Below are 26853 nucleotides of genomic sequence, written 5' to 3'. Positions count from 1 at the left end.
GCATATCACCTTTGTGTATGTTGGGGCCTACCGTTGCAGAGACTGCTGCTACACTGGTCGTCTTCTCCTGCATTTGTTGTTGTGTATGGCATAGAAGAGCTAGGTCATCTGCGAAATCCAAACTGTCTGCTTGCATCCAAGTTGTCTATTGTATTCCATGCTTCCTCTCAGATTTCGAGGTCTTCGTAATCCAGTCAACCATCAGAAGAAAGAGAAAGGGTGAGAGTAGGCAGCCTTGTCTGACACCGGTCTTCATTTGGAATGCGTCTGTTAGCTGTCCTCTGTACACGATTTTGCAATGTAATCAGTTGTATGAGTTACGGATAATGTTGACTATCTTTTCAGGAACTCCATAGTGTCGAAGAAGTTTCCCGAACGTTCTTCTGTCAGCACTGTCAAACGCCTTCTCATAGTCAATGTAGTTGATGTATAGTGCCGAATTCCAGTCAATCGATCGCGTAGCAATGACACGTAGTATCGCGAATTGGTATGTGCATTACCGATCTTTTCGGAACCTGTACTGTTGATCTCAAAGCTAGGCATCTACCGTGACCTTCCTGTTGTTCAACAACACTCTGTTGGAAATGTCTTCTGGTACTGATAGTAGTATGATGCCTCTGAGATTCTCATACTCGCTTAGGTCTCATTTTTAGTATTTTGATGTGTCGTTCTTTCCAGTCTGTCGGTACTTCTATTTTCTCCCAAATCTTCCTGAATAGAGTGAGGAGCATTTCTGCAGTTATTCTATGTCTGACTTCAGTTGGTATATTGTCAGGTGCTGCTGCTTTTCCACTGTTGATTTGTTTGATTTTCATGCTGATTTCTTCGATCGTTGGTGGAGTGACATTTATAGGAAGGTCTGTGTGTGCTAGTTTGATGTCCGGGGGGTTAAGTGGAGCTGGCCTATCCAAGAGTACTTCTAAATGATCTACCGACCTGCCCCTCTGTTCTTGAATCTCAGTGGTCGTCTTGCTTTGTTTGTCCTTGACCGGTCTCTCTGGCTTACCATATTTCCCTGCTAGTTTCTTCTATGTGTCACATATTTCCTTCTCTTGCAGCTTTTTCCGCTGTCGTTTAGTACGCATTTCTACTTGTTGGCTCCAAGGCTCTTCACTTGCTTGTTTGCTTCTGTGTTTTCGGTCTGTGCCATAGCTTTCCTTACTCTTGTTCGACTGTTGTTAATTGCTGTCTTCTTGTTCTTCATTTATTGAAGCTTCTCCAGGGCATCAATAGAGACTTATTCTTTATGATGCTGCTTCTTGCGGTCTATAACTCCCCGACACGTTGAAGCTAGTGCTTCTTCTATCTTTTTCCAGCTGTTCTCCATAGTGATATCGACTTTTTTGAGTAGATCTCGTAAGGCTTGGAACCACTTGTTAAGAGCTATCTTGAATTCGTTGACAGTATCTCAAAGATATGCTGTGTTAAACCTTTGTAATGCTATTTTTCCAGTTTTGCAGTGTTTATTTAGCTTCACTTTCATCTTGGCAACCACCAGGTGGAGGCCTGTAGCCATGTCAGCTATTCTCTTCATTTTCACACGTTTCATGGATATTCTGAATAAGTATTATTACATAGTAAGCTTTACATCACGGATTATTCTTGGACAACTATTCAGAACTAAGGAACATTCGACATTTATTTTGTTGTAAAATGGGACACCCCGGAGGTGGGGATCCCCGACTCCACTAGAGACTGAATTGATTACCTTCAGATCTAGGAGCAAAACTTCACCTATAGGCATCTAATAGCTTAGACATCTAACATTAGTCAATTTGCGAAGCTGTGCAGCCATCTTCCAATATCAATGATAAATATCTGTCTCAGTTTTAAACTGATTTAAACAAAAAACAACACCACAAGATTTCTCCAGATTTAACTTTTATTTACATCGAAGTAAACATTTTGTAGAATACAGGTATCATTGACAGTCTTGACAACATCATTATCAAGAATAAAGCTTATTTTTTCACACAGTATAAATGAATCGACCTTGTAAATGTGTCTATAATAGTCACTACAAAAATTATCCACAATAATAAACAACGTGGAAGAAAGAACAAAACATCATCATTTGCACTTTTAGTAGAAGTAATTCAGTTTCATTCGTTAATTCAATTGAACAAACGTATAAATAAATAATAGGAATAAAATTTCAATTTCTTTAATTATCTACTTGTTTCAAACAACAACTTCCATGAATGAACATTGGTCACATCCAACGCATAATAGTTGGACAATTTCTGTTGATTTGTGAAGCATGTCATTAACATTTGAATTATCATTTTGTGTAAATGATTGACAACTAACAGTATTCTGATCAATAAGCCAAGCATGTAACGATGTATTGGGACAACCGGATGTTTGATGCTTTGTTTCTGCATCAAATAAACTACTTTTTATAGTAGTAAGATTGAGACTATCTGTCTGGAATAGGAAAAAAAACGAGAGAAATTGTAGGAGAAAAGAAACGTTTCTTATATTCAATTAATGACTTATCGTTAGTTTAAATCACGAAGTGATTTTAGCTAGGATGAAACGACCGACCAGTGCTTTCTAAATTTTCAATGATAGTCTATCTGCTAGATCTATCGAAGCGTCCAAGTCACCCGATTGAGATACGCGCAAAGTCAAAGTTCATAAAACAACGATTTGTTTAAAATAGAGGTTCTTTATTAAATAATGTACAAAATTTAGTTACAAACCTCAACTTGTGAGGTGCCTACAGCGTTTAACGCGTTATTCTGTATGAAATAAAAAGGGATTCCTGTAACAGTAACATGAAGAATAATTACAACATACTATAGTGCAAAAGACAGCTGGTAACTGTGTCTAAACTTGGTAACAGTTTATCAGCAAGCAAAACCGAACCAAGAGCAAACAATGTGGAAACCGTTGCGTTTAAACAAAGGTTAACCAAATGCACGAAATTGTGGATAACTGCTACAATGATTGAGGTTGATTAATTATAATGATAGATACAATAAATGTTATAAGAATATGTAAATATTTCAGGACATTACACAACAAACTTGCATTACAACATAAGCGTAGAAATTTCTAAGAATACAACAATCTACTGAATATTGATAAGTAGTGTATAAAGCAATACGCAAGAGTCGAAGTGAATAAGGATGGAGAATGTAAAACAGGCTTAACACTGGCTAAGATCAATTAGTGATACAAACTATGGAAATTTTACAGTCGTTAAAAATTCCTCACATACTAATCATGAGTGAGTGTTTACTAGCTATTCATACCCACATATTATCATCTTATGATGGTTCCTTTTTTCAGTATGAGATTGTTGAGTTTTGATTCATATCATGAACGGATCAATGTTAAACCACCATTGAAAACCTGAAAGCACTGGACGGCCGTTACACCCTGGTGTGAGACTCTTCAGCAGTATGAATCTACGACCGCATACCCAGGACTTGCGCCAATGACCTTCGATCTCGCGCACGAATGCTTGACCATCTAGACCACTGAGCCGGCATCCAACAGTGTTGATGCCTAACTTCAACCAATCCACGATATTCATTATATGTGAAAAAATTATATTTGAAATAGTCTCAGCGATTGAAATTTAAATAATTCCAACGTTTCGTCCAGCTAACTTGTCTGGACTTTTTCAGGGAAATCACAATATTGTGCGACCGTTCTCCATTGTCTTCAGTGAGTAACCGCCTCATATCAGACACGGTTGAACTCCATTGGTCACAGCTTTTCACTAGAACTCCACGAAATCCATCTTGTAGCTAGTTACTAGCGAGCACATCATAATTATCAGTATAAGGCTGTGGAGATTGTTGAGTTTTGTATATCACGTATACTACTGACTAGAATTCAGTAACTTGTAACATTTTAATTATTTTTCAAAATAATAACTGAGATTACCTGTTCGTTGTTTGATAGTTCATAGCACATATAACCTTTGATTGATTCACTACTGTAATTGTATTCTCTTAACATTTCATATTATTTACGCTCATTTCTCATGTATTCACTGGCATTTATTTATTTGTAACAGTTCTCATAATTCATAAGCTTAATTCTCGTGTCAATTTGTCGGCTGTCCCAGTGAATTAACGCAGCTACTGGATGTTACCTAGTTTGCTGGAAATAATTCTCGAGAAACTACTGAATGAAACACTTTTTTAATCGTACCTTGGTATTTTTAAACGCTTTAGATAGCTTAGGACTTGAGTTTTGCAAAATCCATTGTTCACATCATCGCAAGTGCTGGCCCTGTGTTTTGATTTCGATATTTCACGCGTTACCCAATCGTTTGGGTAAGGGTCCTCGAGCAGGTTTAACACTGACAATATACCCTTGGATACTAATCAGTATTGAGGTTCAGAGAGCGCATTTCGTCTTTTTTGGAGTCATCAGTTGGGTATACCTTGGCCAGTGTTGATGTTAAGACTGGAACTTGAGTGTAGTACCAAATTTGAGTGCCATACACTAAGGGCCTTCTATAATTCCTCAGAAAAGTCTTTAAAAAGGAGCAGAAGTGGGGTGTGCGTAGAATATCGTACTGATAACTGTACTTTAGTGTGAAGACAATAAAGAGTTCATCTTAAGCAATTAGCATCTGGAGTAATGGTGTCTTTTCATAATGGGAGGAATGGGTTGGAAAGGATCGGTACTTTAAAAAATCCACCTCGTTCATCTCGCTCTCAATGATAAGGCTTTTAATATACGAAGCTTTTATTTATTTTGTTTAAACACAAATATTGGTACAAAGGGGAACCAGATATATATGTGCCATACAAATCTCATTCGATTTGTGTGAGGGCTGTGATACTGCCCGGATGCCCAAACCGAAACAGGTGGTTTTCTTAAGGGGCCACACCCCGAGCCTTTGACCTAAAGGCCTGATCCACAAGGCGGTGGAGCATCGTGAGGAGATACAGTCCCATGTTAGCCAGTGACCGACGATTGGTTCATACACCATTTGTTCCCTCAGGATATCGGAGCTCATGCGCACCATTGGTTTGAAATCAGGGTTTTCCAACTCCCCTAGATGGACTTACCGTGTCCACCAACCCGGTTAAATCGCCGGACATTCGCTTTTAATCCTTTCAATTTTGTAAACAACAATAATGCCACGAGAAGGCAGTGAGTAGGACTTCCCTGACAGAGGCTATATACGCGTGGCCATATGAGAGCATTTCGAGAGGGAGAGCGGACTCTTTCCACTCTCGACCGTGCCAGGGCATTTGGGGTCATATACGAAGCTGACACATCAGGAACTACTTGCACAAAGGACTTGAGTGACAAGCCTCAAGACGTTGTCCTTTAGCCTCTGTAATCACTCTTCTAAGTTGTCAAAACCGGTTCTAACAGAGTGAGGAATCATGATGCGACAATTATCTTCAAACTTTTTATAAAAAAACAATATAGTATTTAATAATAAAAAAATATAAACATACAACAGTGTACTCACTTGAGTATCTAGATTTAAACTGCATGAAGAACAAGTGAGAATTGTACTATTCATAGATAAATAGCCACTAGAAACAGAAAAGAAGAATGATGGATTAGCAGTGATGTTCAAATTAAATTAGTAAGTCTAGAAAAGAATTAGGGAGATACAATGCCGGACTGAAATTAAAGACTTTCAGATTAATTTCATTTTGGTAATTTTTTTCCAACTAATTAGGTTGTATGTAGATAAAATAAAAACGCCATAGGATCTCTAAGACTAAGTTGTCAATCTTTCCAATATCCTAGTGAGTATAATGGTTTCCAACAGCTGGATATTCAAGATTATAATTCATCGCCAGTATATCAAAAAATCCTCTGGTTTTACATTACCAGTTAGTTAGCTGTGTTTGTTTGAAGCTGGAATGAGGCATTTAAATTATTCCGTTGTTGATATTCAGGACTGGATTTTGATCAATCTTTGTTGGTATACACTTGCATCCATTTCTTTCAAAAGTTTTTACAGAATAGGTGGATAGTAGTAACAGTGGAGTTTAGTATGGAAGTTTCTTCCTATTTAGAACTCATTGGCTAGATGGGCTAAGTAGGGGTTTATTGGCACAGTTTCTACTTCGATCTATCCGGTATACAACGCAACGATCACCTAATATCATCAGACAACTTTATCACTCTCAACGTGCCTAGACTCCACAAATCACCACTTATTACTAGAAGTCTAAGAAATCTCTTGAAGTGACATTATTTTAGTTGACTAATATGCTTTACCTGAAAGGGATTAATATCTATGACGAATATAACCGGTAAATCACATTAATTATCTATTAATGTTGTTAAATATCATCAGTCGTTATCGTATGCATCCACCCAAGGTCAAGTTAATTAACCAAACAGAGAGGAAAAACTGAATTCGAATAACATTTAATTTGCATATATTACAACTTACATTCGACATAAAGGACAAAGAACATGTTCACTGTTAGATTCATCAGGCGAATGAAATTGATTTGCACCATTATTATTACTATTTGTAGCATTCCAAAATTCTGGATTGAAATATTCCTCAATTTCTAATAAGACAGTCATAAAATGTAATGTATTCCATGAATAACGTACAGTCAAACGAATTAACATTTAACTCTAAAGTCAGGTTGTAATTTACTCATCAAGAATTAAGATATGTGTAACTGATGTATTTTTCAATGGCCAGCTGGAGGCCTAAACAGCTTAGTGGAAACATCTCAAACTGTGAAGTAGGGAGACAGGAATACGAATCTCATAGGGAACACATCAGTTCTCTGAAGACTGCAGGGACGAACTACTGACAAGTCGATTAGCAAAAAGCCTAGGTTCAAGGTTTCCCAGCGACTTCCGACTACCACTTACTATTTCAGCATAGTATACACGATTTCGAGTCATGCAGACTAGTGGCCAGCACATTGTACTTTGACTGATAGAATTCGATCAGCATTAAAAAGAACTAGAAAAACATACATAGCATTGATCACTTATTACTCAGTGTGATCAGTCGACTATAAACTTCAAGGGCATCTATAATGGATTTAGATAAACCTATGAATATTTTTTCATTTGAAAACGGGTAGCGCGCAGTCACAAATTAACGTGAAACAAAATGCCACTCAGTGTTGTACTCGTTTCTTGATATCTGACCAATATCACAAGTGACGTAGGCTGACAAAAGCTATATGATCTTTTTTGTATTCAATTTGAGAATTTGTCGAGGATTACTACATGTTACTATTGTTATTTCCAAAGTGGTCTATTCGACGAACCGCTGTTCGTTTTAAGCGATACTGCCATCTATCGCAACATATTTTTTTGGCAGTTATATATACAACGATAGATCACTAACATTGTAAACAGACATCGAAGTCTTTAATGAGGTTGGATATTGGCAGTCATGGAATCTAGGAGGCACGTTTCGTCCCACCCTGGACTCACCTGTATCTGTGTTGTCTGAATTTGGACTCGAGCTTACTACCTTCCTCTTCAAACATATATGTTTTATCTCCACTGAGCTACTGAGCCCTGATAGTATCTAATTCGTGCAACTGGGCAAAAAGTGCATTCTGAATTCTACTGTTAGCTACTATTTGACTTATGAAAAAACTTTATAACTATATAGAGACAATTAAATCGGGACGTACGTACGCTAAAATAGATTAATAAATAAGAACAACCACACTTTCTACGCAACTGCCTGAATTTTGTGCTGATGACGTTGTCCAGAAGGACATTCAAAATTTCGCAATAAAAATAACAAGTTCAAAGAAAGAAACTGCATTAAAACAGCACACTAGAGTTACTATTCTCCACTATCTATCTCATAATCGGATTAATATTCATGAAAACATAATACGAATCAAATGTAGTTTGGAAATACGGAGAAAATAGTAAAAATACAAGAAGTATTTAATGAAAAGCAACAGTTTCACTAACCAACAGATAATTCATCAAGAACTCTGTCTTGTAGTAAGATTAAACTATCCAGATCTAATTGTTCCGCCTGTAAAGTGTGGGAGGAGGCGAGGAAGATTTTTAACGACAGAAGGAAAGAGAGAAAGAAAGGAACGACTGTTAAATGTAGAATCTGATATATATATATATATATATATTCAGTGATAATGCAATAAAACTATCACCTTCATAGAAATAAGATGCAAACAAAATATCATGACTATGTATTGTTTATCAACTATTTATTTTATTTATTTATTTAAACACATATATATTGGTACAAAAGGGCACCAGGTACATATGCGCCACACTATTTGTGTGTGTGGGCTGTGATACTGCCCGGGTGCCCAAACCGAAGCAGGTGGTTTTCTTAGGGGGCCACACCCCGAGCCTTTGACCAAAAGGTCTGATCCACAAGGCAGTGGAGCATCGTGAGGAGATGCAGTCCCATGGTAGCCGTTGACCAATGACAGGTTCGTCCGCCATTCGTTCCATCAAGGATACTGGAGCCCATGTGCACCATTGGTTTGGAATCAGGGTTTTCCAACTCCCCTAGGTGGACCCTCCGTGTCCTCCGTGTCCATCAACTATGAATGATATGAACGAGAAGGTTCTCTAACAACCAATAAAGTTGAGCTTTAGACTAGTGTATTAGTGATTGCAAGTAATCGGCAATCGGTACATGATGTCAAGTACAAATTGAACGGTTTTAAAGTTTATGTCACGGATTGACGCAATACTCGGAGTTCTGGTTAGAATCCGTGATAAGTGGAGTTATGTGGGGAGTGAAGTAGTTATTCACTAACGACATAGGAAGATCAGTATGTAATACCGGGAGTTGATTTAACTTGTGAATGCAAATCAATGGGTATCGATTCAGCAGATTGAATTTTAGTGTTCAGTACAAGACCTACAGTTTCCTGGGTATAATGCTTAGTGAATTGTCGATGAACACTGCCAAAGTGATCTACACTGGGACGAAACGGTTGTCTGATGCATCTTAATGATTATCTAACTACGGTTAGTCGATGATGTAAACTATAAAAATCTTACATCTCTATTTGGTAAATAAGTTGCATAATATTTGATGGTAGATAACAAAAAAGATAAATTTGAAATCAACAATGATATAAGAGTGTTATCACCTTTTCGTTAACTGATAGATAGTGTTAACCATATAATGGAATATAAATACAAATAGATAAATACACTACATACTTCACTACCTGAGACCAAACTTTTTAAAAGTTCTCTTTTCTCTTGAAGAAGTAGTTGATCGGTTAAATTGTCTGGTTCTGAATTGTATATGTTTCGAAGGTGATCGATAAAATGTGCACGTTTCAATTTCATTGATTCCATAAAACGCTTGTATTGTAAATGGTAGTCATGAAAAGACACAATAAGAGGCAATGGGGAGTAATATTATAAGAAAATAAATCTGATAATTTATAAATAAGTTTTTTAAAAAATAAATATCATTGTAGATCATCTGACGAATTAACTGCGGAAGCCATTATATTCTGATACTAACAGTCTTTAGAATAGTTGTTAGTTAACTAGTGATTACAATGAGTTACATATCGATAGGGTTATCAGTATATTCTCAGTTCTATTCACAATTTAATATTTATCAAGAAACTATGATGGTTAATACTAGAGCAGAAGTCAATTATCAGAACTGAATGTGTTGATAGTTAACAGATTAACAATTGTTTGTTACAGAGAATGACTTTTATTCCTGAAAAATGTTTTTACGGACTGGAGAGGCTTAGGCTTTCAGATTTTTCTAAATGACCAACATCTAGGAAGTGTATTTGATATACTGAAGGAACTTATGGAACACCAGAAAAAAAGATAAAATATGACAATACTAAGTGTTGAAATACTACATACCATTGGGCTCTTAAGGTTACAACTAGTTCTGCAAAGATTAGATTATTTCCCAATGTTATAACGATACTGATTGTTCAAAGACAACCAATACATACGGTATCGGGTTAGCTTAGCCTGATAATAAGTACTGTAGAGCTGGTCAGTCACCTACAACGTAGGACCAGGCACATATATGCATCGGTTCAGGTTGCCCTACCTTATTAGCACAACGAGATGAACATCGAATTCATAGAAGTAGTTACTTCAACGGTAGTAATATATAAAAGAATGATTGTGTATAATGATATAATACAAAAAAGAATTAGTTCGTAGAAAGATATAAAGCAATTTTAATCTCACGGTTTAAGGGAAGAGACAAAGAGTGTATACAACTACGCCATTGTGATTGATTCTGAGCCATGTCATCTAGAGTCTCTAGCCATTGGTTACGATAGTCACGCGGACCACAACCAAGCAGTTTGCATCTACCAAAATGGCAAAGACTAGGAGTTAGTGACTTTAAGGACTGATGCCACATTTTGGTTTGGCCGCCCCCAACTTTCTTCCAACCGTCTCCAACACTAGTCAGCATTGCACGCCGTGCTAATCGGTGTTTAGGCATACGTAACACGTGACTCAGCCATCTCAGTCGATGAGGATTCACAACCTCATTAACTGATTTACCATCATTCCCAAATACCCTGCGTCTAACCTCACTATTAGTTACATGGGAGAGTTGGACATTGGTAATTACCATACTGTAGTGATAAATTTCGTTATCATTAGTGTTAACCATATGAGATAATGGTAATTATGAAAAAAATAACAACAGAAGTAACCATGTAGATTGACAGCATATTCAAACATTACCAAGACATAATCATGAAAACTTTGCTATAGAGAAGAACACAACATACTTTGTGTAGTAAATCTTTCCACTCGTTTTCTTTATGTTGAAAATGTTTTGCATACAGTTCTTTGTGTTTATTCATTTTAGACCAGTGGGAATCATGTACCAAAAATTGTTGTCTACTTTTTAAGTAATATGATTAGAAAATTTAAATTATTAGGAAAATTCTTTAACAACAATAGAAAAGTATATCAACCATGTATAAAGGATGAACAGAATTTATTTTAGCATTAACTTACTGCCGGGTGCAGATTCTAATATTCGGCTTCGAGTCAAACTTCAAATATGAAGGCTAGTGAGACGAGCCAGCTGAATAGACCAAAGACGAGGTTCGAACTGGAGACTTAGTGGCTGAAGGTGGAATGTCTTAGCTACCGTCCTACATTTATTTAATTTCAGATGAATAATGTCATCATTGGACTGAATACAAATCAAAATAAAATCTTTCGATATGTTAATTCGAGTATTCGGAAATGGCAGGACAACAGAGGAAAAAATTGATGGATACTGGTGTGGGACATGATTTTAAAGTTGGTGTGCTCTACATGGTCAGTCAACTCAAGTATATTATTGTATGAGTCTTGGGTCAGAATTGAATAAGTTAGCTGTTGACTTTTTGAACTCAAAGCACGGCATAGAGAAAAGCTTTGGAATATTGGGCTCATAGGAGTTTAGCTTGTCGACTCAAGGTTAATAGTTAAGATCAGAAGTGTTATTGGTAGAGTCTAGGACGCCAGGTTATAAATGAAATAGTAGAAACAAGATAGGGGAAATTATAGTCGGGATTCCAATTGATGGATTTAACGCGTGATAGCGATTAGTATCACAGGTTATAACAACTACAGATAGATAGATTATAATCATACATATAGGGGGTACAAGTTTCGGACAGAAATGGCAATTCAAAAAGTATATATTTTATTATTGTCAGTTTAGCCAATGAAATCAATGACAAAGTAGGTTGATTTCATTTTGAGATCTGATTATCTTCAAGTCACAAAGTTATTTATCATTTAACTAAGTGGATTCTGCAAGTTTTAGAACATTGACAAGAGCGAACTCAGGAAATGGAGGCTAATACGTTATGGCAAGTCAGTTTCCAAAAGTCAATAATCTTAACATATTACAAAGTTTCAGAAACTATTTGTGTTACTACAAACAGAACTTCTTGGTATCGACTCCAGAAGGTGGTGGAATTTTTGTTATTCGGTTTATAGATAACATGTTACGTTTGAAGGTCACTTAAAAAGTGTTTGTGAGTAAACGATACTGAGTTTAAGGATAAAACAGTTATTAACATTAATCGACTCACGATTATCTAAAGGTTAAGCGCTCGCTGTTAGATCGGGAGATTCTGGGTTTGATCCCTTGCGGGATCGTAGATGTCCACTGCTCAAGTGGTATACTGGAACGAAGCGGTTATCTAGTGAGTCATAGATCCTATTGGTTGTCTTAGCTAAAGCTGGTTTGTGGTGCAAGCAATAAAATTCCACAATTATCAGGAAACATTCAAGTTTACTAATACCTAATTACTTGGTGTTGAGATTAGTATTTTCTGACCTTTTGAAGTTGCAATTTGGTTGACATTGCTCATCAATGGGCAGAATTAGTGAAAACATAATACACTGATGGTCTTGAGCTAACTAATCAAAATTAAGATAAGGCCTCATGTATTTTGCGCGAAATTTAAAGTACGATGATAGATAACTTGTGTGTTATTATGAGTAAAGTAAAACGTATTGGCAATATTTGGTCCTTAAAATTAACAAAAATATCTATTATGCAACCTAAAAGTGAACTGATGATGCTCAAGCTAAACTACGAAAAATGTACCTATTTCTAGGACAGATTGTGTGTTAAGATAATTTTTATGGTTCGATGCGTAGTCAAGAGTGCTTTGTGGTGCTAGATAGTGTTCTCACCCACTAAACCTTATTTTAACTATCAACTCTAAGTTTACTAGGTTTATAAACAGAAGGTTGATAAAAGGTTACCTCATATCTGATGTTAGTTCGTGAAGAAAACCTCAACCCAAATTTGTAAACCAGTCTCAGAACTCCAGCTAAACTCATAATACCTAACACTAACGATTTTGCATTATCGCTGATGTCAGTTAGTGACGAAAACTCTAAGGAGGGATAACACTAGCCCCACTCCTAATTTGTATTTACATGTGAATACTTGACCTATTTACTTCACTAAACGGGATAATTTGACATGTGAGGGTTAATTATTCAGATTTAACTTATTACTCCTCTGTTATTTTATTGCTGTGTATCGTTAATTGTTTTATAACTAGTCAGTGTTTCTTCATTGAGTGAAAATTTGTCCAAAGTAGTCAGTATAGTATACTTTTATCACAGAATTTAGTTGCCGACGGATTTTAATTTAAACCAGTAGTAAGCCGTAAACTGAAATCCTAATCAGTCAATGTTCAGAAGTTAAAGTCATTGGTGTAGGATTTAGAATTTCACAGTTTAGGGAACTCTATATAGAAAACCAGCGTAATGTACTTACCCTTAAATTTTTTTTCCCATTTCAACCAAAAATCTTATCTAATGTTTTCAGAAAAAACTGAAAACCAGTGATAGCTCTTTTTAATTATAATTTGTATTCGGTAATAATCAAAGTTACACAATACTGGTAAAGTTATTTAAAAGTAGACTTTTACTTTATTAAACTGAGTTGTCAAGTGGAACCCGTGAAATAATAAAGAAAGTCTTAAATACATTTCTCTGTTGGAAGAAAAGAAATCATCAATGAAACAATATTTCACAGCTTAAATAAACTGTTTCATACACACATTCATTCATTCAATCATACATACACGTGAAGGGAATTGAAGAGGAGCTGAACATGTGAACAGATATACACAGATAATACATTATATGATATAAACTCGGTGGGAAAGCATAATTCATATTACTGGAAGTAAAATTTATATTTACAAAATGTTAAGCTTTATACATTGGACTGATATACGTAAAAAAGTCAAGAAGGAAGATAGACTACAAATTTAACCGAATAGATCACCAACTGTTGGCAACGGATCTAAACCAAAATTTGTCATATCGGGTAGAAGATGCAGATCAGGAAGATTTAAAATATGTTTATTTAATTCACTTTTTAATGAATGACCATGATCCAATTTCGATTTCAAGTCCTATGCAAGAATAATAAACAACAATAAATGTAAAGTGATGTAGATAATAGGAACAGGAAACAAACTGATTAACTATTTTATTAAAAAAATAATCACTGAGTATTGAGTAATATCACGCTTGTCTAGTCATTTTTTATAGTACTGCTGAAATCTCATCAACCACGCTGTAATGTGGCTCAAAGTAGTGGGGGAAGAAATCTTGGACTCAAGCTTTGTACTAATTGGTATTTGTCATGGAGGCATACCTGCAATTTCAAGGGAACTGATGCTTTGTGTGAGATTCGAATCAATATCTACATTCTAGATACTTCTTACTAACGGGTATCGGCTAGCACGAAAACTTGGTCGAGCGTTTTATACCGACTACCTCCTACCGCCTAAAATCGCAACATATAGTGATCGGTAATTTGTAGACACTATTTAGAATAGAAGTGAACGCGATTACTACTGGTTGGTTGTAATTTTTCAACATATTTTTTGCCTTACTATTCATAAAGTGTATGTAGTTGAAATTTCATTTGAATACTGTTAATAATATGATATAATGGATAAGAATAACGCCCGATAACCACGTCTTAATTTCATTGGAAAGTCAGTGACCGACAAAATTTTTATCCTCCAATCGCTTATGAAAACCTAATCATATTTATCTTCGTGTTAATATTTTCCACCAAAACGTGTTATTTACTAGATAAATGACCTACTTCTATAGTTTGTGGTTTAGTTATTTAAGTTGAGTTTATTCGTGGGTTCACATCAACGATTTCATTGTTGTGAGGAGTTATCACTTGGTTAAATAATATTATTGCATTCTATTTATTAATTGGTATTCTAAACATTTCTTATAACAGTTTGTAAACCATTTATTTATCCATAAAATCCCTAATCCATAGTATTGGGTAACATGGCCTAAAATCAATCGCAGTCGTGTAGATCAATTCACTCTTTGTTTTTCCTCAGGTTCTAAGTTTCGGAATTATTTTATATATTTTATTTCGCGAATTCATTTTTTTGCCTAATTTATTTTATATTACTGATATTATTATTACTACATCCACTTCCATTGATAGTCATCTCGTTGTTCTGATGTGATGTAACAACTAGGACTGATGGTTAGATAATGTACCAGATCCTATATTGATTATGACTGACCGACTGAATAACTGATAGTCTATGACATATTTCACGAAGTTCATAACAGGGGTATGAGAGACAAAGCGGTGAGACCATAATTTATGGACGACCTTTGAGAGCAGCGCTAAAATAACCTTGGAATGTCCACCTACTTACTAAGGTTAAATGAGAGTTATATATTAGTGTGAGGAATTAGGATTAGGATTTACAATTGAACACTAGGGTTAGGAATTAGATTTACTGTTTTCATCACGAACTGATATCAGCTATAATGCCAAAATGGTATTTAGCCAAATGAGTGGATGAATTTGGCGCCAAAATCCAAGGCGTGTTATCTTAAATCTGATTGGTTTGTCCATAAATCATAGTCTCGCTGACTACACTAAGGCAATTAATTTGTAGCAAGAACACGAATACTAGTTGCACAGATGTACTGAGAAACTGTATCATTTGACAAAAGGATGGAAAGTTAGTGAATTACTGACAAATCATCTATCAGAACATATTATAAGTCATATAAGTCATTCTGACGTAATAAACAATAGTAATAAGCTACGTGACTGTCTAAGAGTTAATAAATAATTTGTCTATAATATTCAATTATATAACCGAGTTTAACTGATAGTATAGCCTAAAAATATGTTACAAGAAAAGAAAAAGATTGTACGGTTATCCAGTGAATTATCACTTTGTTTGTATGATTAAAACTAAGCGCTACATTAGAGTTCGAATCCTACTTCAACTGTTTCACTATAGGCAGCTCTGATTCAAATGAAAGTGTGACTGTTCTAGGTCAAATGTACATAAACTATACTACTTATTTTTAAAGTTAGTTAATAGAATTTGGTAAATCAACAAAAATAAGTCAGTTTAAAATAATCCTTTCTAAGAATAACAATAACAACAAAACACTTACATCAACTTCAATTTTAGCTTGTGAAATTCGTTCGTTTAAATGACTATGAAAAGCACGTAGTTGAAGAGCTAATTGGTTACGTTTAGTTGTTTCTTCTTCTAACAATTGATTGTAGACATCTAGTCGAGAGGAACATTTACTGATAAGTTCTATTAACGCTTGTTGTTCTTGTTCAGATGCTGATAAAAAGAAAGTGTAAAATGAGGATAAGAGAGAGTGTCTCAGAAGATAATCGCCTATTTTAGTTGATCGAAAAGATATGTAGAGATTATTGAATTTTTATAGTTTTGCATCATGAGCCGATCTTAGTTGGACAACGGTTGGCAACTAGGAAGGACTGAACAACTGTTTTGTCTTAATTTAAATGGACTCCTAAACAGTGCGCATTTACGACACCACCAGATGTCGTTTTAAATATAACTTGAGATTAACGAACAAAACGTTAGTTTATAGATAAAACGGATGAGATATATTTACTTATTACTGTTTACAACATTATTGTAGACCGATAATAGTAGATTGGATCAAGTCAATTCATCAGTCATAAGCAATATAGAATCTGGCACATATGTGCATCGGTCCTAGTTGTCACACCTACACCAGTACAGAGAATTGAAATGATCAAGACGAATATCAATATAGTAATATCAGTGGTAGACAAGGTTCGAGAAAAATGAATTCACAAAGTATTAAGTAATTTTGAGACTTGAGATCTAAAAGAAGAAATGAGTGCATCAGGACCATTGTGACCGATTCTGTTCCATATCATCTAAAGTTGATTAATCACTGAGAAGTGACAAAATGTCATGTATGCCAATTCCTTCTCAGTGCTAATCGAACTCTGTCGAGCAAGTTGTAATGTGGCCACTAGTCTAAGTGACTTGACATCGCGTGTACCAGGTTGGGCAGTAAGGTCAACTACCTCCCACCACCTTAAAAGTTTTCAGCCATTAGTTATGATAATCACGAGGCCCTGGGGCAAGTAGTCTGAATCTACCAACACAGACCAGTTCAACAGACAATGCCTTTACTCATTGATGTTATATCTTGGACTGGATGCTTCTAGCTCTCATCGAACCTAGTCCAACACCAGCGGGCGCCGCGGGTTGAGGTAGGCGGTTGGGCATAACGTAAACATGTCTCAACCAACAAAGTCGATGAAGATTTATTATTTCGTTAACTGACTTGTCATCACTACCTACTATTCTAAGTCTAACCTCAGCATTGTTCACTCGATGATCCCAATAAACACAAGTAACACTTCGAAGGTATCTATGACTGAATATTGGTCTGTATTAATTATTGAATAATGAGCCACATACATCTAAAACAAAATATGAAGACAGACTTTTGAGTACATATTTAGTTTCAAGTAAGCTTACTTAGAACTATAAGAAAAACAAAAAATAGTGAACTGATTAAGTGAATCTTTTAGCGATGAAAATAGGAAAGTGCTAAAAGGACAGACAGTTGCTTTTGTTTTCGTTGTTTTTTTCAAATGAATCTTACTATTGATACACCGTTGTTAATAATTTAAACAACTGAAGTTACCTCATAGTAACTCGATTTCTTAGTCATCTAGAATTCATGATGTAGTTGACATTCTCTATCAAATCAATGGGATGAGTCTAAAAACTCGAGACTTACAACTACACATATCTTTCACAATAGTCTACGTTACTACTATGAAGATGAGGTGATATATCTTAAGCAATCAAACAATCAATAGGCTTTTGAAATAAGCAGTAGTATATATATATATATATCTTCATACGGATGAAAAAAACTTACATGACTTCATAATTTCCATTGCTTTATTAGGATCAGAAACTTCCGGCGGGAATTGTGCTATTTCACGGCGTGTAGCAGCATCAGCAGAAGCAGCTGATTGAAGAGTTTCTAAAAGTTGAATAAGTTCACTGACCTAAAGATAAAAAGAATTTAAATCTTTTTCTAATAATGAACATCACATTATAAGGTATTTTTACGTACGAGAAAATAATAGGCCATAATACTAGATGTATCGGAATATGTGATCTGATGGGAGGCTTTATCAGGTCATTTTTCTATAACCCCTACGTGATTGATTCTAGCTTTTAGGTGGATTAATTCCAATATTCTTTCAAGTGATTCCACAACTCATATATATTTACTTTTACCAATTACTCAAATGCAACTTTGATCAATGTCTTTTTACACACAGATGCATGAGGGAAGTCCTATACATCGACTTCTTGTGGCAAGTTGTTTACAAGATCGAGAGGACGAAAAGAAAATGTCTGGGGCTTGAACCAGGTTGATGGGTACGGAGAGTAAGAAAAGCCAGATTCCGAACCAATGTTTCACAAGGGTTTTAGGATCCTTGGGGAACAAATGGCGTATGAACCTACTCTTGGTCACCACACCTTCCAAGGTTGCTCCACTGCTTTGTGGATTGGATTCCTAGGTCAAAGGATCGGGAGGTTGTTCCCTAAGGGAACCACCTGTTTCGGTTCGGGAACTCGGACGGTATCTTAGCCTGCACACAAATTGAGAGATAAGTACTTTGTGTGGAGTATATATATTTCGGTGTCCCTTTGTACCAATGTTTATGTTTAAATAAATAAATGATGGTATGTAGGCGTCTATCCACTCCCAATAGTTCTCCTACATGAGAGAGAAAAACTGAGTCACCTTATTATTCGCCAAGTCTGTGCATTACCGAACTCAAATGTTTCATATACTTGTTGGGTTTTTGATTTGCATCTCTAACATTTAATGTTAGGACATCTGAAGTGTATGTATCCTAAATACAGCCTGTATAAACATGGCTTGTCGACAGAAGTATATAAGATATCGCTACATCAGGATGAATATTAGGTAGAGGTGAACTTTTTGGACGGTTCGATCTGGAGTTATGGTTTGGATTTTCGTTGTATGCTCATTAAATAATTAAACTATTGTACTTTTATATTCCCCTGCTAGTGAGCTTTTGTTTGTCGTACAAACAGTTGTGTTTTACCTTTCCAAAGTTATTCTTACTTTATTATAGACCTGTCACTCAGTCCTCTTCCACTTGTCGCTTAGTCGGGCCCATATTATGATTTTCTAATTCTGTTGATGTGTTGTCAGGATTTCGCTTTATATTACTGTATAAATGGTTCAGAAAGTCAAACCGAATGATCAGAAGATATCGGTTTGGTGAGTTGTTCTTTATTCTGACTAACGGGCGAGCGAACGTGTGAAACTGTATTCTGGATGAATAGTCATCTAGTGCTACTCTCGGCTGTTAGCTCAAGTTTATCGTGTTATTAGATAGCCAAAGGTTAGTGATCCCAGATAGACAGTCTGAGAAAGTTAAGCAATGCTCGGACTAGATCAATATCAGTATCAGATTTCAGGCACCCCACGTCACAACACAGATCATATTGTCGTACAATGACTATGACTGTTACTGAATACGCGAATATTTTATGACAAGTGATATGAATTTATGAATGTCTATGGAGATTCGCTTAGCGGTGTATAGATATTTTTAGCCGATAAAAGGATTATCCTATGCCATGAAGTTTATATGATATTGGATATGTGTGATTTATGAATTGTTACGTTTGTAAGAAGTAAAGACATTAAATCCGACACCCACAACTGTAGAAAATCAGCTCACAATAGTTCTGTTAAACAAATGAATAAATCAACATATGAAAAATTGTTTACATGTAACGATTAATCATTACTTTGTGGAGTTTATCCTTGAGGAGAGAACATAATGAAATATGTTCAAGAGTGTTATTTATTAGAATGTCAGGGACTGTAATGTGGAGCGGGAGCTCGGACTGATACACATATGTGCCATGTTCCACGCTGGATATGACAGGAAATGTTAACTTGTTGGTTCAGAGACTCAACTAACTACTTAGTTTGAGCGTTCGAACTTTACATTACATAGATGTAGGGAGCCAGTTGATATCGTCAGTCCTAAGATGGTGTCGGTTTAAAACTAAGTACGCTAGTTGACGGTTATCAAAACAACAACATACCTTTGGAGGTTCGGTAGCCTCAGTTTGTAGTTCAAGGTCTAACTCTTCACGGAATGCAGAAATTGAATTACGTGACATATTACCATCTCCATAATTTTTAGGGTCAAAGGATACTGGAACCGTTGAGACATCTTTCGCAGTTGAAGAACGGTGTCGTTTACGATTCACTTTGTTATTGTCGATTAATTTGGGTGTATGAAGATTATTACTAGCAGCAGATGATTCTTTATTCCCTGATAATCCTGATGAATTTGTCAAAACTGCTGTGAATGAGAAAGCGAATGGTGATGCAGCAATGATGTTACGTTTCTGTGCCAAAAATTACAAAGATGAATGATTATTATAGGAGATGAATTCACACTATGTAGAAAGTGAGTTTTATATTTCATTAGTGAAAATCGATGAGCGTACATTCACAGATTCATAAGAATTTATGGAATATTCAAACAGCAGAAGCCATTATTAAGAATATATGCATAATAATCTCTATCAAGAAGTAGCTACATAAAATCAAGAGTCAATGAAGTCGGATTATTATGTATCAAGAACAAATCTGAAGTGAATCTGTGCTCTAAAAAAAACGGGTTTGCATTTCCTGGTACAATTTTAAGGACCAGGCGGTTTAAAGGAATACCACATAGCACATTGATCATACTGTTATTGGTATAATTTACATTATTTTCATTCCTTTGATGATGTGAAGTACGGCGATTTAAGCTAATGCATCATGATGGACATCCTAACGCTGTTTACAACTGTCTTTTTGAATCGGTAGCAGAAAGGCTGAATAGTGACTAGTGGATTCTGATAATGATGGAATAGAATATTTTTGGGAGTGGGGACATGTTGTTTGCTTCCAATTTTTGTGGATCAGGTTGACTGATAGCACTGAAATCAAATTTCAGTGATTTTAAGAATCAATACATTTTTCCAAGTAGGTAGAAAAGACTTTATATGGTGTAGTACAATTTCTATTCCATTACTATTAAAATAGTTCCGATCCTAGGAAGAATCGACATATCTAACTACATGTTATACATGCATTCATTGATGAAAAACTGTTTTAACTAGTGTACCATCAAACACAAACAGTGGATAATTCGTTACATTGCTACGTGGTCAGTAAAGCTCTAGCACAAATCTAGATAAAATCACCCATTGTCTTAATAAAAATGAGAATAATAAAATATCCACACGTCGAATAGAAGAGCTAGGTTATGACAAGTTTCAATCTAGTGAGATTTATACCAACATGTGAGTGATAGCAAGAGATAGGTCCTATCAAGCGGAGCGTCGAATCAGTATAGAGATGTAGAATGATTTTTGCAGCTATACTATACAAGTAATCGGACCGGGAGAAATTATGAAACTTTTATCTCTGTAGGTGCTCCAGAGGTTTGGAATTTATTGTAACATCCGTTAGACATAGGCATTTAAACCAATTAAAGTCTAGAAGGTTTAAAGGTGTACCAATGACATAACAGACGAGTAAAATATATCACGAAAAGACAACAGGTAGTGTAATTGTTCACATAGGTAAATACCACTGACGCATACTACTAAATTATGAGTATCCGCAAAATCAGACTACTCAAATGCATACTCGATCATTAGTGAATCAACTAAAGGGAGTAAGGTGGGATCTAACCATAAACGACGATTCAGAAATTCGACTTTTTCCTAGATATGACTAAAAAGATCAATTTCTTTGACAGCCACAACCTTTATAACAAACTGTTTTACACTGGGGTAGCTTTTGGTGTAGGGGTAAAACAAGCCAAATGACAGACCTTATGATCGTATAATAGCAGCGGGGCTTTTTAGGGAGTTAACTGAAGACTTTGAATGAAATATGATCAAGTTCGAGAAGCATACTTAAAAACAACATTTTGAACATCGCTGGTCCCAACAGCTGAATAGTTACCAAGCGCGACGCAGAAAACACACGGCTTACAACCAAGTGAATTAGGTTATGCTTGGGTACCTAACTACATCAAAACTATTCATTAATGATGTAGAGTTCTAGCTAGTAAGTATTACAGTATAAAGGTAAATGTCATATCTGAAGTTGTAGTGATCATAAGCAAGAACTAACCAAATATAATCTAAATGTGGGAAATAAAGTGAGGCAATTTTAGACTCACATTTAAACTTTTAAAACGTACACGGGTAGAAGTAAACGATTATATAGGCATATATTTCACTTAGTAAGATGAACTTACAATCTCTTCACTAGCATCTGGCGTATCTGCCTCAGCGACCGCTCGTTGGCATATAAAACGTAACTGTCTGAGGAAACTCTTAGAATACACTCTACGAGTAGCCCATACGATTAGAAGATGAGCGACAGAAGAACGCACTGAATGACGCTGGACTCTAAAGTAATTAATAATCACATAAACAGAAAATCTACTCGCCTGATCAATGATACAAAAGAAAGTATGCAATAGACCAAGTTACAGCTAATGGGTACAATAAAATGAATGTACAAAATAAACTAATACTTAAATACTAGTCTACATTATGTACAAATGATGAAGCGAACCTGTCGCACAAGTATTCGTTGTGTGGTAGGATCACTGAGAGACGATTTTAAGTAACGTATGTAAACCATGATTAAACCAAATATGGTTAGGGTGATATGGGTACTTTAGTAGTGTGATATTGGGAGTAGTAAAAATGAAGCACTATAGTTTTTAAACGTGAGTATATCGCTATCGTACTTGGTTATCTGTTGTTAGTATGTTAGAAACCAGTAGCAGAGATCTGGATACCTAAGACTTTATCGGAGAATTTGAATATTTTGTCAAACAAACCCTATTTGCTTTTATGGTAGACTAGTTTAAAGTTACTTGTTATACGCACGGAAATTGAAAACAATACTGTTTGGGATTTAACGTTATTCCGACTGGATGGTTACGAGGTAATTAGACTCGGGATAACTAGGTCGGACATGATGTACGTGAAAGTCTCATAATGTGATACAAGGGTAATCAACCGGAAGTATACAATCCCTTGCCTGAGCTCTATATTTAATCAGTAACTGAATTTATAATTCGTTTTATTTGTGCACAATTTATTCAGTTCGAGACAACAGTTATACTGTAATGTCCATATCAGTCTGAAAAAGCTATAGGGCCTCGCACAGTGGATATTCTCAAAAGAGTGGAAAGAGAGCGAGTATTTGGCTGATGAATCCGATTTCCACAATTTTTCTCTGAAGCACCATACAGAGAAGCAGATGCCTTATTACCAGCCAGCTGCGTTTTTTCTGGTGATTGTTAAATAAATATAAAATGCGCAAAATGATAAAATGGGATAAGAAATTTATTGAACGTAACAAAACCAGGATAGGGAATTCAAACTTGTCGATACAAAGACCAGAATGAGCAACCTTACTTTGATGTTTCTTTAAACGCTGTAGGCAAAACTGGCTCGAATAACTTCTTGAACTGAGGAGCTGTAGCTATACCCCTTTGTATGACATCGTTAGCCAGATGCAGAAAAGCGATTTTCTTTTTGGGAGCAGCTTAGTAAAAGAATAATCTTACACAATTAATTACCTTTGCGAAACTCTTTAAACCAGAGCTTGACCAAGTCTTTGGCCATTTGTTTGTTACTAAGAAACCACTGAGATGTACTTTCTACCGAAATTTGAGAGTTATCCAGACCCTGTAACTTTTTAACTGCGTCTGCTTCAGTGTAAGGCATTTCGTTGCGTTGCCGTCCAAAGCAGCGCGCTAAAAGCATAACTCAAACCTTGTCCAATATCCAAAATGGTTCAAATGGTTGAGGACGGAATAGAAGAAGCTTTCGCTTAACGGGCTTCCGTGTCTAGTAGCAGTGGATCACCAATACCTTCAAGTAAAAACCTAGGTATATTAACGATAATAGAGGAAAAAAATGAATTTGGTAAATCATAATAATATGTTATCCTTAGTCCTTAAGAATAAGTCAAGTTTCCTCTTAAAAGACTCCTGAGAAGTCGCTTGGACTAGCTCAGTAAGCAGCGAATTTCAGCATTTGATAACTCTTACGGAGTAGAAGTTGTGTCTGCAGTCTGTTCTGCTATGTTGGGTCTCCAGTTTCTGGGTGTTACGGATGTTCTAGTTTTACAACTAGCTACCAGTAGCACCTTCTATATTCGGTCGTTCCCAGTCAGATAGAAATCAGAAGTCAGACGAGAAGAGACAGGAAAGATATATTTGATTCGTTACCAATATATCGAGAGACTTCGTTCTTAACTGGCTATTGTAACCTAGGAGCTGTGTCCCACGCCGTGTTGCAACGTGATCTGGTACGGATGCATGACCGAAAGCCTTCAGTTTAACAAGTCCACTTAAACAACGTGGTCAGCATCCAATGTCGAACACTTAATGAGCTATTGATTTTGGGGAATTATTTACAGCTACAACCTTATAGGTTAGTGTTGTGACTAAGCTTAAGAAAATGTTTAAGGAGATAAAAGAAGCTCTCACCTACTGATATTCCACATAACGCGGCAATCAGTTCAGTTTCCGTACGACTCGCCGGTAAAAAATAATCGATTCACATGGAGTCTCATCAAGATTCTAGGTAACACTTCCAAACCTTTGGTCTTTCCTGTTGAGCTGGTCTGGAAATTGAGTCTGTCATTTCGACTGCGATTTCGGAACCTTTCTTAATTAGATTTTCAGGTAAGTCGAAGTTGAAGAGAATTATCAAGTGAGTTCTGTAGGAGGTTCGAAGGAATTATCACTGGGTGAGAAAAGATAAAGTAGTGATAATAGAAAATGGGAGATACTGCATAATTTAAGTTTGGTAGCGGTCACTACTGCTTGTCTATTCAGTCGCTAGACTGCAGGGGAAATATCGTGTATATATGAGCAGTTGTCAGTGCTTGCATATAGGCTTGTAGACCATCAACGTTGATGATCTCTGTCGAATGATTGGGGACCTATTCAAGTTAGACGTGAATAGTGTGACGAACTTCAAGGTCACACCTCGAGGTCAGTATCTAACAACAATTACACCTTCAACGTATCAAAGGGTGTGATTACCTAAATATATTAGTAAGGGTGAGTACAGAGATGTTATTGAGACCACCATCACATGGGCCAGTTCATGGCGTATGATTAACTGATGCGCGTTTGTTGTTCTTGAATTCGACAGGGATCTATGATCTGTTCGATATTCAGTGACCCAACTGTTGGATGATTTGGCTAGGGCTCAGTGACATTGCACCACCCCTACAAGCTCACTGATGATGGCACTGTAGATTAAATGGTTAGGATGTATAGTCTTCTTTTTTCATGGAAATATCCCTAAAGTTTTGATTTAGCTTTCACACAATGCTATTAAATTTCAGAGCTGATGAGTAAGCGTCGATTCATTCACTACTTTTGAACATACTATTAGCACCTAAGTCAGTCGCCCACCATAAAACAAGTTGATGTTTATTCTGAACTAACCAAAATGGACTGTGAATTAGAAATATCTCACTGTTATTAACTTCTATCTTCTTGTTCATTCTCCCTCGAATCTTACACAAGGTTCTTTGATGATGCTTCTTGCGGCACAGAACCCACCAGCATATTGGAGTTAGAGCTTATTTGATCCGTTTCCAGTTTCTTCTCCTTTGAATAGGTCTTGTAAGGCATGAAACATTTTGCTGAGAGCTACCTTGTAATCTCTGAGTTTATCATTATTTGTAATAAAAACTGCATTAAACGTTTAAATTACCGTTTCTCCTAATATTCAGTATTTCTTTAGCTTTAGTTTCATCTTGGCAACCTCCAGGAGGTGATTTGATGCTTTATCAGCTCCTCTCTTCGTCCTCGTGTGTTCCATGGATTCTCTGAAAATTTTCTCGATGCCAATATGATCTATCTGGTTCCCGGTAGTATGATGAGGTGAAAGCCATGTAGCTTTGCGTATGCGCTCGTCGGGGAATATCACACTTCCTATAACCATTTTGTTGATGAAACAAAAACTTGAAAATCTCTCACCATTTTCGTCTCTTCCTCCCAGTCCATGCCGTCAAATGATATTTTGACACTCGATGTCGTACATTTCGAATTCGCTGTTCAGGCATACCAATAGGATGATCTCGTGTTCACCCGGGTAGTTTTCGACGATAAACTTCTGTTATAATTGTGTTTTTGCTATATAAACGACCCAGCTATTCCTATTGCTTAGTATTCTTATACGATGACACTCGACAAGATCCCAAAAATCAGAACACGTTGGACAGGAAAGAAATTGTATTCAAAATAACAATGGTATGTGAACAGCAATCAGCAATCAATAGTTTAAATATCGTTCATATATTTATAGTATATGCATAAGAAGCTTATAGATTTTTCTGCAATAATATGCCAGGGCTGATCGGTTTAAAATTAACCAATCAGCGCGCAGCAACACCATCATGCATAAAACATGCTTAATCCAATCTATATCCCACTAACAACTTCAGACTCTCATAAGACTGATTAGGATTGTCTTCGTTGTTATCATTGGTGGGTGCACTTCAGTGGATGATATTCACAGTAATTCCCTCCCTCTTTGTCTGAAATGGTAAGTTAACGATCCTGAAGCCATAAAACTAACATACTATAAGTGATTCACATGCTTCTTTGTGTTATGAGTGGTCATACTTGTAAAGCAAGGAACCACTGCAATTTCCACGACGCGAAAGTAAGAACTAGGAGACGGATACAAGTGAAGATTTATTAACCCCAAAACACGACGACAACAATCGTTGTCGAGAATGCACTCATTTATACGTTGGTTGTACACCCATTTTGACTAATAATTAGGATAAAATCACATATATGAAAAAATACTCACAGTTATAACAAATCACATGCCAAGTATAGTTCATGCTAACTTAATACAAGAATATCGTACGTTATGCAAAACAGAATATCACACT

At 36.1% G+C, this 26853-nt stretch overlaps 2 protein-coding genes across 2 annotated transcripts; both read right to left on the bottom strand.

The window, feature by feature from the left end:
* Positions 1–1867: 1867 nt before the first annotated feature.
* Positions 1868–10790, bottom strand: Smp_092180 (putative rpa-interacting protein; the record flags this gene model as incomplete). Its single annotated transcript, XM_018798202.1, has 6 exons — positions 1868–2427; positions 5453–5519; positions 6395–6518; positions 7909–7975; positions 9145–9291; positions 10716–10790. 6 exons carry the CDS (start codon positions 10788–10790, stop codon positions 2182–2184), a joined length of 726 nt encoding a protein of 241 aa, XP_018653167.1. The 3' UTR covers positions 1868–2181.
* A 2542-nt stretch (positions 10791–13332) lies between these two features.
* Positions 13333–23690, bottom strand: Smp_092170 (hypothetical protein; the record flags this gene model as incomplete). Its single annotated transcript, XM_018798201.1, has 7 exons — positions 13333–13871; positions 15922–16100; positions 17713–17845; positions 19941–20249; positions 22163–22316; positions 23340–23469; positions 23504–23690. The coding sequence occupies 7 exons, from the start codon at positions 23688–23690 to the stop codon at positions 13725–13727; spliced, it is 1239 nt and encodes a 412-aa protein (XP_018653166.1). The 3' UTR covers positions 13333–13724.
* Between the last annotated feature and the right edge of the window lie 3163 nt (positions 23691–26853).

This window comes from Schistosoma mansoni, chromosome 6 (assembly GCF_000237925.1).
Source record: "Schistosoma mansoni strain Puerto Rico chromosome 6, complete genome".
NCBI classification, from domain to species: domain Eukaryota; kingdom Metazoa; phylum Platyhelminthes; class Trematoda; order Strigeidida; family Schistosomatidae; genus Schistosoma; species Schistosoma mansoni.
Note: the sequence above shows the minus strand (reverse complement) of the source record. Positions and strands in the feature narration are given on the sequence as shown.